This window comes from Thunnus maccoyii, chromosome 13 (genome assembly GCF_910596095.1).
Source record: "Thunnus maccoyii chromosome 13, fThuMac1.1, whole genome shotgun sequence".
NCBI classification, from domain to species: Eukaryota; Metazoa; Chordata; class Actinopteri; order Scombriformes; family Scombridae; genus Thunnus; species Thunnus maccoyii.
The window spans coordinates 6,751,500-6,763,129 of record NC_056545.1 but is presented as its reverse complement, the minus strand read 5'-3'; the positions used below and the strand labels follow the sequence as shown (position 1 = coordinate 6,763,129).

Here is an 11,630-nt window from a genome sequence, read left to right as displayed (position 1 = left end):
CCATTGCTGATGAAGTCTACGACTGCGGTATCATCAGCAAACTTTATAACGTAGTTGTTGTTAAATTCTGCAAAACAATCATGTGTCAGCAGCGTGAACAATAAGCGGCTCAGTACACAGCCTTGAGGTGATCCTGTGCCACCACCATGGCGGATTCAGATGTACTGTCTGTTGTCTCTGCGTCAGGAAATCCACGATCCAGTGTCCACATCCAGCATCCAGCATCCAGCCTCAGCTTCTCCACCAGCTGTTGTGGCAAGATTGTGTTAAATGCTAAGCTGAAATTGATCAACAGGATCCTGGCATTGGTGTTCCTGTGTTTTCCAGATGAGTCAGTGTGAGGTGGAGAGGGGTGGATATGGCGCCTTCCGTAGACCGGATTGCTCTACATGTGAACTGTGAGGGATCCAGGTCGGCAGGGAGGTGTGGTTGTGCCTCCGTTCAGCTGCAGTGGAAGAATTTGGCACTAAAATTATTAACTTTGGATGGCTGAAGCCTCAAAGCTTTAAATAGATTTTAGCACAGAAGCAGGGTTGTTGATTTTGTCCCCTTCCATTGAAAGTGCATTATGAAGGGACCTCTTAAAGGCCAGTATGAGGAGAAGGACTGATTATTGTTTTAGGATAGACTTGATGCTCCTCTCTCGCTGATGTCAGAGGACCGACAAGCCAATATCAGCCAATCAGATCCCTTAAAGACATTATATATTGTTAATTATGGAAAATAATGAGTTTATTTACACACATCCAAAAACAGTTACTCCTTTAAGATGAACTTAATTTTGTTTTTTTTTATTCCTAAACTGCCTTTTACCATGATTGCAAGAAAAAGACGTTACTAGATGGAGAACTGAGGCTCTCTAGAGGTTGACATTAATTACTACAGATCAACAGATTTGTGTGGCAATAAACTCAAACGCCATTCAAAATATGTTGTAAAAAAACACTTTTTTCATACTAGAAATAATGAAATACTGATTCTTGTTTTGTGATGAGAATATAACATTTATTCTCAAACTGTTTTTGGCAAAGAAAAATAAACCAGAGACCATATAAATCAAGCTAAACGTCTCTAAATCATCAACTGGACAAAAAAAACATTGAACAGACAAATGAGAAACATAATTCAGTCAGTCTGTACTACAGAGTCACATCAACATACAGAGTAGATTCAGTCAGGGGGGAGATTTAAGGAACAGCGTGACAATTTGAACACAGAGCACTTGTGAACACAAACTATAAAACAGAAACAGTCGTCGTTTAATATTTACAGCTGCTGAAAGCAGTGTGTTTTACACTGTTTTCAGCTGAAAAGGAATGAAGAGGAACTGAGCACCTGATTAACACCACAGCAGAGTTACAGATGGCAAATGACTTTCACTCCATATATAGACAAACCTTTCCACTGAGTACATGTTATATCTTTTTACTGACGAAGACTGTTTCCATTTAATAATAAAAGTGCAATAATAATAACGATAATCAGACAGGTCATTAAGCTTCACACACCTTACAGAAACCATGTGTACGCTGTAGAATCGTCTGACACCACTGTCACAATACAGAAAATTTGCTGCAGTTTAAATGAAACCCTGTATTTCCTGTTATTTCCTGGGTTACTGTAAGGTGACGTCTTTTCTTTAGGGGTGCAGAATGTTTCTTTGCACTGTGACGACTGAAAGTTCATAGTTAATTGCCAAAATGCAAAAGTGTATCCGTGAAAAGCTAATTCACCTTTTATCAGTGACACAAGGTTTCTGTAGGATGTTGTTAAGCACCAAAACTAAAGAAAAACAGGAATTCTTCATATTTGACTGCTGATTAAAAAAAAAAAACACAAAAAAAACCAATAACAGACTAAATTCTTCCTCTTCTTCATCTTTTCCGTTCTTCATATTTTTCTATTTTGATAGAAACCAGTGCTCAGAAAACCCCCTGACATGCTGCAACGTGTCAATGTGTGAGTCTTGGTCACATGTGGTTCTGATTTTAACATTTCTTCACACACACACACTCTCTCTCTCACACACACACACACACACACACACACACACACACACACACACACTCACACACACCAGGCCTGCATTTTTTCCGACCCCCCCCAAAAAGGAACAAAATCTGTTGTTACAGTAGCAGATAAAAAAAACCTTCATCTATACATTAAAACATCTAAATAAGAAGTCTAACATAAAACAAATACGTGGAGCATTTCAGTGAGCAGGAGACTGACAACATTTCCTGAGACAATTTTTTCTTTTTTACAATTTTAAGTTTTGTTCTGTCGCTTTGATTCATATTAAACATCACTTGATGAATTGTTAAGACTTTTTCTTCTCACCCTGCTTATTGAAATGTCCCCTTTAAAGAAGACGAATGAAATATTCTTTAGAGACAGACGGGAATGTAAAGAGATGATCGAGACTGAAGCGGAGGAAGTTTTCTCGTATCTTTTGCATCAGAAAGGGGCTGTTAAACATGGGAAGGGTTGGATAACGGGAAGCTAGTGTCTGGGGTGGGAACAGTGGGGATAAAGTGCATTCACATGGGGATTCTTTGTCAACCAGGATCACCATCAACTTCACCTCAGGCAGTACAATGTTCTTAAAATCAATCAATGTCAGTAGCCCTCCATGTTATCCAGACTCAGGGGTTAATTCATGCTGAATGTGTCGGCCTGAGCCCGTGTGCGGTGCTAGTAGGGTACAGGATAAGAGAAATGTCAAGAATTGGATTTTACAGCCAAGCAACACAGTAAATGCTTCAGATGGGAAATTTTTCTTATTGGAGATTGTTTCCGTGGGGATGGTGGTTATCTGAATGTTGGAGCTGCTGCTGAAGGTCCCATGAAATGACTTTGAGATTGTAATTTTTGCTTCTCTCGATGTGACACATGTCCACATGTGACGGTGTGTTAAGGTGAGAGCCTTTGTCAGCATTGAGTGATGTTGTAGCTAACCGACATCCAAACTCAAAGCTATGACGCATGTCGCTGCTGCTAGCAACAGTTAGCTTAAAGTATATTACAACTTGGGTTTTATTTTTGCGGCTTTGGACATGAAAGTAATTTGGGAATACGGTAACATTAATCCGCAAAGTTTGACGGGGTAAAAAACAACGTACAGGCTACAGTTTAGCCAGATTAGCTAAAACGCTTTGTTCGGCGGTAAAACTGAAAGTTAGCTCACCTGAAACATTGCTAACAATCTGTCAGAATGTTTACAACCTTTCCCAAACTTCTTTTTTAGGAATGCTGCCGTTATCCCAGATCAGTCAGTAATTAACTTGAGCACAGTGTTATTATTACTGACATGAATGATGGACAAAACTATGAAAATAAGACCCAAGTTGTGATAAATCTGAAATCACACGACTGGATTGAATTCTCATCCCAGTTACAGGAACAGACGGTAACAACCGAGGTTTTCATTTCATGTGACCTTCAGCGTCGGCAGCTTTGACGTCGATGATGTCGTGTGACCTCCTAGAAGCCGGAGGGCGTCAGGATGTTCATGTCTCTGGGTTTGAGCTTGTGTGGTCGCGCTCCCTGCCTCCGACCGTCCACTGTGGGAATCTCCATTTTGGGCGGGGACACCTTCTGAGCGGCGGGGTTGTCAGCCAGCCGAGTGGCCTGTGACTTCATTACCTCTATGGGGGATGGCTTCTGGGCGCCGCGGTACGCCTGCAGCGCAAAGCCTGCTGGGAAAAGAGAAAAAGGAAATAAATTCTCATGTTTTGACCAAAAAAAAAAAAGAAAAAGAAAAAGTGAAAATTACAAAACCAGCTTGCAAGTTGTTCATTCATATGAGATTTCTGACTGCAGCTATTATGTTTTTACCTCCACTGCTGATCTGATTTATTTAAGTAAATATTATACTTAACACACTTTCCTTTGTATCTATGTAACATTTTAACTTGAGCTCCAGCTGTTTCTCCATATTGTTATTTTGCTACGACTACTTCTGTCTAGTCTGTCTGTTCTTCCTGGAAGAACGATCCTCCCTTCCTTATCCAAACCAAAGATCTAAGGAGATTAGATTTTACACCTTGTAAAGCCCTCAGAGACAAACTTGTGATCTTCAGCTACAGTACATGAATAAAACAGACGTAACATGATAATGGTCCAGATGTAGATTTACACAAATGATGTGGAGTACGACTTGTGCTGCAGGTTCTATGTTTACTGCCATTGGCTTTATGTTTCCTGCTTTTTATGCTGCTGGTTTAATGTTTATCTTTACTATGCGTGGTGGTTTTTATGTGGTCTTAATGCTTGTGTTGTTGCTCTGTGCTTTTTATTTGTCACTTCATTGTGGACCTGCAGTGCAGAGTCCGTGGGGACAAATAAAGTATATTTTGATATTGAAACTAAATTCCAAATCCTAAGAATCGGTTTACAGGATCAGGAAATGCATGGTTTGGTGGTTTGGTCGGGTTTAATCAGGAGAACATTAAGTTCTGGACGGTTCAACACACTGGTAAAGGTTTAATGTCAATGACAATTTAACATGCAGTGTGACCCATCAGTCATATTAACCCAAGAGAGGGTATTTGCTGTATCTGTGCCTCTAATTATCTGTGGTGAAGTGAATCCAAGCTTGTGTGTCTTCTCCAGCCTTTCGTGACATAGAGGATAATAAAATACATGAGTCATAATGACAAATCAATCCTGCAGCAGCTTCTATTTTAAGTGTCATTGAAATACCGTTGAGTTCATACATGTAAATGTCCATAAGAGCTACAAAGACAGTCTTACAACCTGCTGTGATTTTACCACGTTGCACATGAGAAGCTGTTCTTTGGTTTGTTGAAAACGACTAAAAGCCTTTTTTTCTGGGTTGAAAGATAAACGCCTGAGTGAAACAACAGTAAAACATCTGTGAAAAGTTATTACTTCACTTAACTCCACTCAAACGTTTTACCTACCCAAAGTCATCCTGGCAAAAAGATTTTAATAGTTTCCAAACAGACTGAATTATTCCACATGTGAAAATCTCAACATTGTTGCTCAGCAGCTGTCATTGATCTGGATTTAAACCGGTCTGATCAAAGTTTTATATCTCCAGGACGCCAAAAAAAAACTGGGCTTCACTGTTTTCAGAAGCCAATAACAGACAGAGGTTTCAGCTGCGTCGGCCGGTGTTTACTGACAGTCTGAAGGTCGTTCGAAAAACCTCCACATCAAGTTCCATCGAGTTTCTGTTTATGCTTGTACAAACAGAAGGTAGTTCACCCCTGTTTGTGTTCGCTGTATTTGCCACGAGAATCCTGTCGACGACCGATGACCCAAATCTTTAAATATCTAACACCAGCGTGAATCTTAACGCGCGAGAAGAGCAGCGCCTTTGTTCACACGCGATATATTTTCACTTTTTGTTAGCGCCTCATAGCGAGGTGATGCCGTTTACCTCCGGTTGTGTTGTCTGATCCCAGGTCTGAGGCCGATTTCTGGACGAACGGGCGCGGCCCAAACACGCCCCACCGTTCGACCACACCTCCGACGACTCCTCCTCCTCCTGCTGCTGCCGCCATGTCTGCTGCTCCCATGTCCACGCTGCTGTTGGAGGAGCTCATGCTGACCTCTGACCCTGTACTGTTGAACCAGCTCCTACACAAAAATAGTGTGTAAAGTGGGACAAATGATAGATTTTCTTAGCAGGGTAGACTTTGAATTTGAAGCACAGGACGTTTAAAACACAGTGGAGGTGTGTGTGTGTGTGTGTGTGTGTGTGTGTGTGTGTGTGTTGGTGTGTACCTGCGCTTTTGTTTCGGGGAGCTGTGTGGTGTGTTGGATGGGGTAGACTGGGCGGAGGAATTCTGCCGCTCTTCTTTGGCCTCCATGCTCTGGATCTGCATTTTCTAAACAGCAACAACAACAAAAAAAAGGCTCATGTGTTTCAGTGGACACGGTGTTTCCTCAAAAAAACAAAAAAAACAATCAAAAATCAAAGATGTTTGTGGAGGCAGTTTTTACTTTTAGGGACCAAAACCTGCAAATTTTAAGAAACAGCTTAAAACCCCAGTTACATAAAGCATGATATGATATGGTATGATTCATTATTGGATCACTGACATCAATTAATTGATCCAAAGGACCATTTTGATAACTGAAATCCTGTCTCTTAGTATTATAACTCGCTGTGCAGTGTTCTGGTATCTGATAAGTGTCCAAACACCTTCATCTGTTCATTAATGTTCCATCGACCGGTGTGTGTAGCTTACCTGGAAGGATTCGGGCATGCGGTGAAGGTGTCGTGTGTCCTCAGCGGTAAGGCCTTTGTGGGGCATGTAGCTGGCGTCGGTTAACCCCGCCTTCTGCTCAAACTTGTACATACTATCGTGAGTCTGTTCTGAAAACGCAAGACAGAGACGAAAGCTTTCAATCAAATGTTTTAAGTGACTACTGTGACATTACACAACTCCAGAGTGCTGTATCTTCTCATATGCTAGTGTGAGAAAACATCAAATATATCAATTCACAGCTCCTATCGGGATTGTTATCGTGGGATGCATCTTACTGGTGATGAGCGAGTTCATGATGATGGATGAGGCCTTGGCTTTCACTACACCTGGTGACCTGGAGGGGGCGTTGTCTGGCACTGTAGACTGACTCACTGCACCGCTCTCATCCTCCTGGTGGGGAAGAAACATCATCATCATTAATATAATCTACACACAGCATTACACTCCTCCTCCTGATGACAGAGCAGGCACTGTGGATGTGTCGCGGAGGTCGTTTCTCACCTCGGCCAGGTGTGAGAACTTCCTCTCCGGTACGACTGGTCGTCTCCACAGGTTGTTGATGTTGATGTCATGGGGGGGCGTGGACATGGGGGCCTCCAGGTTGTCGTCGTAGCTGAGCGCCCGTCGGGTCATCCCGATGGGAAGCCTCATCCCGCCCATCCCGGAAGCTTCTAAGGCTGCAGACACAAACAACAACTGACTAAACAACAGCTTTCTCTTCACTTCCTGTTCCTGGCAGCGTTTTATTCTCAGCTGTCCTCACGTTAATATATATTATGTAGTTTTCAATGAAGGAGACGGAGCGCAATGATGACTTTTTGATGAGCCTTTTTCCAGTAATTATTTGTGGAAGAAACTCTATGAAAAAACCAAACAATTAATAAAAGAATCCTACTAACAAGTCGTCTGTGTATTCAAAGCCTAATATATTTTATTCCTCTTTTATCCATCATTGTACAAAAACTACCAACAGGAGCTGTAGACAGTAAGAAAAATCTGAAATATTGCCAACTCTTCACTTTAAATATGTGTCTTAAAGGAAGGAATATGCTGTAACGGGTTACCATTTACAAATTGCGATCGACAGTCATTAACTGCTTTACCTGTAAGTTTCCCAACATGACCTTCACCTCCATGATGTCTAATTAGTCATGGAGTATGCTGACATGCACGCTAGTTTTTTTAAGTATCTTGTTTCTGTGTTTGTGAATGTGAACATCACATCCTCGTTTCAGAAACATGGAGGATGTCAAAATCTTGTACAGAGATATGAACGACCAGGTTGTTTCGTTTCATGCAAACTTCATCAAATACCAGGATATGACTAAAAACAGGGATGTAAACATAAACAACTACAACTGAGGAAAAATGCCGGGAGCTCAGATTTCATGCTGTATTCCTCTAAACATGGGACTGATCTCTTTGTTCTTGTTCAGTTCAGGCTGTATTTACAGATAGAAAGAGATATTCATTATCAGCTTCTGTGTGACTCACTGTGTGAACGTGTGAGATTCTGATCCACCCAGATGTGTCTGACATCAGAGACAAAACAATCTGTGTCGTCCTGTTTGAAGTGTGAAGCGACTGAGGTTTCACAGTCTGTCAGGGTTTTACAACTTTTAAAGCTTGAGCCACATAAATCATACTGTAAACATATATCTGCTTCAGTGAGAAGACATGGGAGCAAGGTAAAAAAAAATAAATCAATTTCTCAGAAAGTGGAAGAACGGAGAGATTAGGCGTCATTTTGAATATTCAGCCATCGGATCACACACTACTTGGCCAAAAGTATGTGGACACGTGAACATCACACTCACACGTGACTGTTAAAAGATCTTATTCCACAATCACGGGAATAATTCATCCCAAAGGTGACGGATGGTGTTGAGGTCGGGGTTCTGTGCAGGCCAGTTCAGTTCCTCCACACCAAACGATTTCTATATGAACGTGTCTTTGTGTCTGCAGGCGTCGTCATATTATAAAAGTAAAAGAACCTATCGTCACACAGTTGAAGCACACTGCTGTAGAGCTGCAACGAGTAGTCAATTAATCAATTAGTGTTCAACTATTGAATTAATCTCCAACTATTTTTATAATCAAATCATTGTTTTGAGTCATTTTTTAAAGAAAAAAAGTCAAAATTCTCTGATTCCAGCTTCTCAAATGTGAATATTTTCTGCTTTTTTTAGTCTTCTGTGACAGTAAACTGAATATCTTTGAGTTACAGACTGTTTAATCAGGACAATAGAGACATTTGAGGACGTCATTTTGGGTTTTGGGAAACAGTGATCGACATTTTTCACCATTTTTTGACATTTTATGGACCAAACAACTAATCGATTAATCAAGAAAATAACAGATTTATCAATAATGAAAATAATCATTAGTTGCAGCCCTAAGTTGTTGTAAATAAATTATAACTGTGTGCTATAATAGTAAGTAGGCCTAGTGAAAACAATAAAAACAGCCCCGGACCAAAAGTGCGACACAGTTTGTGGACTCGTGCAAGAAAATACTCACCTGGTAAGTCGCCTGGGCCAGACATGATGTCAGTAAGATAAAGAACAAGATCAACCGGGATAGGACCTGGAAAAAAAAACAAAGATACAAGAGCGAGAAGTCTGCATTATTAGATATACATACAGAGGTAATTAACAGAAAACAACAGGAAACACGTTTCCTCATCCTGCTCCTTTCTTTCTTATCTATGTCCCTCCCGTTACAGCAGCCGTGTGAAAGTAGTGAACAGGCCTCATACCTTTCTGCTGTGTTGCTGTGGAGCGGACTGGCTGGTGAAGAGGCGGTGGTGATGGTTACATCGGTCTGTCTATGATACACAAAACCCTCTGGCAATGCATTGTGGGTAAGCAGCCAGGCCAGGGAAGCAACTAAGGAGACAGCAGAAGTCAAAAGAACAGCAGTAAGACAATCTCATCCTTTTAATTTGGAGGCAGGTTCTTTGTTATACTGACTTCAGAGAGCAGACGCTTTCACTTTCTCTTTTGACTTCCTGTCTTTTAGCAAAATTATATAACAGTAGACAACCTGTGAAACACAGAGTAGTTAAATTTCATCTGTAATGAAAGTAAATGTTAGTTTAAACAGTCTTGTATGCATTCGTAATGTTGGACTGGCAGGGTTTAAGACGTGTAACTACAGGTCTCCTTTTAGGCAATTTCTACAAATGAAAATGCTGAAAAGAAAGCATTCAAACACGGTGAGAAGGGGACGTTATTAACAATAAAGAGATAAAAACATCTAACGGACACGGGCGATAAAGACACATCACCCTCTGTTATGACCGGCAGATGACTGCAGGATTATTCCAGAGGATGACGGCAGACAAAGTGGATTACATAACCGCAACAGCAGGGGCGCTGCGTCGCTGACAGAGCAGAGGCTTACCTCTGAATAAAAGCTTACATTTGGTCTTGTGGGAAAGATGGAGCAAGCACAATTTCACAGCTTCATTCAACATACAGAAATATAGGAGCTGTACAGACACCCAGATTTATGAAATACACATACGCATCAGTGTGGCTGAATAGTAACATACAGACAGGTGACAAATTAAAGGAAAAACTTGAATAAATGAGTGGAGAAACACAGGTGCACTGGATGGTACAATTAAGCAATTAACATCCAATCAGATTTAAGTGACTTTGAAAGAGGCTTCATTGTTGGTGCAACGGATGGCAGGAGCTTCAGTCACAGACTGATCAACTAGCTGGTGTTTCAAGAGGAGCAGTGACTAAAGTGACATCTGGAAATGATGGTCGACAGCTCACATTTGATGACGGCGATGCTCGTGCATTAGTGCGATATGTAAGGAAAAACACAGGAGCAACTAGAGAGATATTATAGCAGGGCGGCGGTGCACACACCCCTCATTACAAGGATGAATGCACATTTGAGAGTTCAGTGGTTCAAAAACCACAGGCACTGGTCTACAGACATATGGAGAAAAGTGATATGGTCAGATGAGTCATCCTTCACCATATTAGTGTTCACCAAGAGAACCATACAGGTCTGACTGCTTGACCCCTACAGTGAGGGGGTCTGGTGGCTCTGTTATGCTGTGGGGGGATTTTGCTGACATGGTTTGGGTCCACTTGTCCCTTTAGAGGGAAGCGTCACTGCAAATCTACACAAAGTTGTTCTGAGTGATGAATCAACTTGTTGAATCGATGCCAAGGTGCATTGAAACATTTTACTAAGACAGTTTATGTTGCATTTTCTTTTAATTTGTCACCCGTCTGTATGTGACCGGATGCATGAAGAGATAAGGTTTGTATTTTGAAACAGATGACAGGTGTTTTTTTGGACTGCGGTGACCTAAACAAGCTTCGACATTAATATTACCATATACTTTACCTAGTTAGTAGGTTAAATTAACATCGTTTAGTGCAATCATATTACGGAGTAAAACAAAATTACGGCAGACGACTGTGATAAACTGATAGCATCATCCACGATGGAGGCCACGGCCTCGTAAGGGCCATATAATTACACACAATAGCCCATTCACACATCTGGCATTTTGCCAGTCTTTAAAAAGCAGGTACAATGCTGGAAAATATGAATCCTGGCCTTTGTGATTCATACGATCTCATTAAATACAGCAAATATTTGATTCACCTAGCAAAATGATTTCCTAAAATTCAGCAGCTGAGCGTTTCGGCGGTAGATGAATCACAGAGGAGACAGTTTTTAAAAGGTATTATTTTACTGAAACAGATGCTGCTTGGTGTATTTAACTCATCCCGAATTGAAGAATGGCTGCTACACATTTTCAAAATGGCAGAAGTCGCGTTTTAACATTTATAAATGCCAACAGAGAAGCGTTACGTCGTTAAATTATACCGTTTTTTAAGCGCAGTTTGGTGGCAGCCGGTACGGTCCGCCCAAGAGAGAGATAGCGGAACCTGTGGCGCCTGAAGGACAATAAGATGCCGAACAGCTGGCGACTAACACCGTTAGTCTGATTTATTTTCTCTCACCGGCGGGAATGACGGCTTCAAAGCGACGATAGAAACATCCGTGACCTTCCAATGTCGAGGGGACAGCGCAGAAAACAACAGAGTTGTTGGGTAGCAGCCATTATTGTATCCGATAAATAATACGGTCTTCCTTCCTCGATGGAATGGTGCGTTGCGTGGCCTGATCTCGCTGCATATCGCGAGAGTTTCCACACTGCAATTTCAATTCAATGCAAAGGGTTTTATTGGCATGGGAAAGAAACGTTTACATACTAAAGCAAGTATGAAATAAAAACAAAAAATGCACATATCATAAGTAAAGATCTACTAGAATAAAGAAATATGTAAACAGAATGTGTCACATTGCAACACTGCAGTCAAATATATGAATAAGAATATGTAGAATTAA

At 41.1% G+C, this 11,630-nt stretch overlaps 1 protein-coding gene across 2 annotated transcripts; it reads right to left on the bottom strand.

Annotated features, from left to right (window-relative positions):
• Positions 1-3,203: 3,203 nt before the first annotated feature.
• LOC121910771 (putative monooxygenase p33MONOX) lies at positions 3,204-11,402 on the bottom strand. 2 transcript variants are annotated; one of them, XM_042432093.1, is made up of 9 exons: positions 11,243-11,402; positions 9,001-9,130; positions 8,763-8,828; positions 6,744-6,919; positions 6,518-6,632; positions 6,222-6,349; positions 5,755-5,858; positions 5,408-5,607; positions 3,204-3,695 (listed from the first exon to the last, which is right to left on the bottom strand). In XM_042432093.1, exons 3-9 carry the CDS (start codon positions 8,785-8,787, stop codon positions 3,484-3,486), a joined length of 960 nt encoding a protein of 319 aa, XP_042288027.1. In that variant the 5' UTR covers positions 8,788-8,828; positions 9,001-9,130; positions 11,243-11,402; the 3' UTR covers positions 3,204-3,483. The 2 variants fall into 2 exon arrangements, with proteins under 2 accessions (XP_042288027.1, XP_042288026.1); XM_042432092.1 differs by having other exon boundaries at positions 3,204-3,698; positions 11,243-11,401.
• Positions 11,403-11,630: the final 228 nt, after the last annotated feature.

Bases quoted from the DNA above. Each gene is read 5' to 3' on its own strand.
- LOC121910771 (XM_042432092.1), bottom strand. From the start codon at position 8,787: ATGTCTGGCCCAGGCGACTTACCAG. The intron at 6,633-6,743 runs GTGAGAAACGAC...CTTCCCCACCAG, and splicing joins AGTTCTCACACCTGGCCGAG to GAGGATGAGAGCGGTGCAGT. The intron at 3,699-5,407 runs GTAAACGGCATC...CTCTTTTCCCAG, and splicing joins ATCAGACAACACAACCGGAG to CAGGCTTTGCGCTGCAGGCG.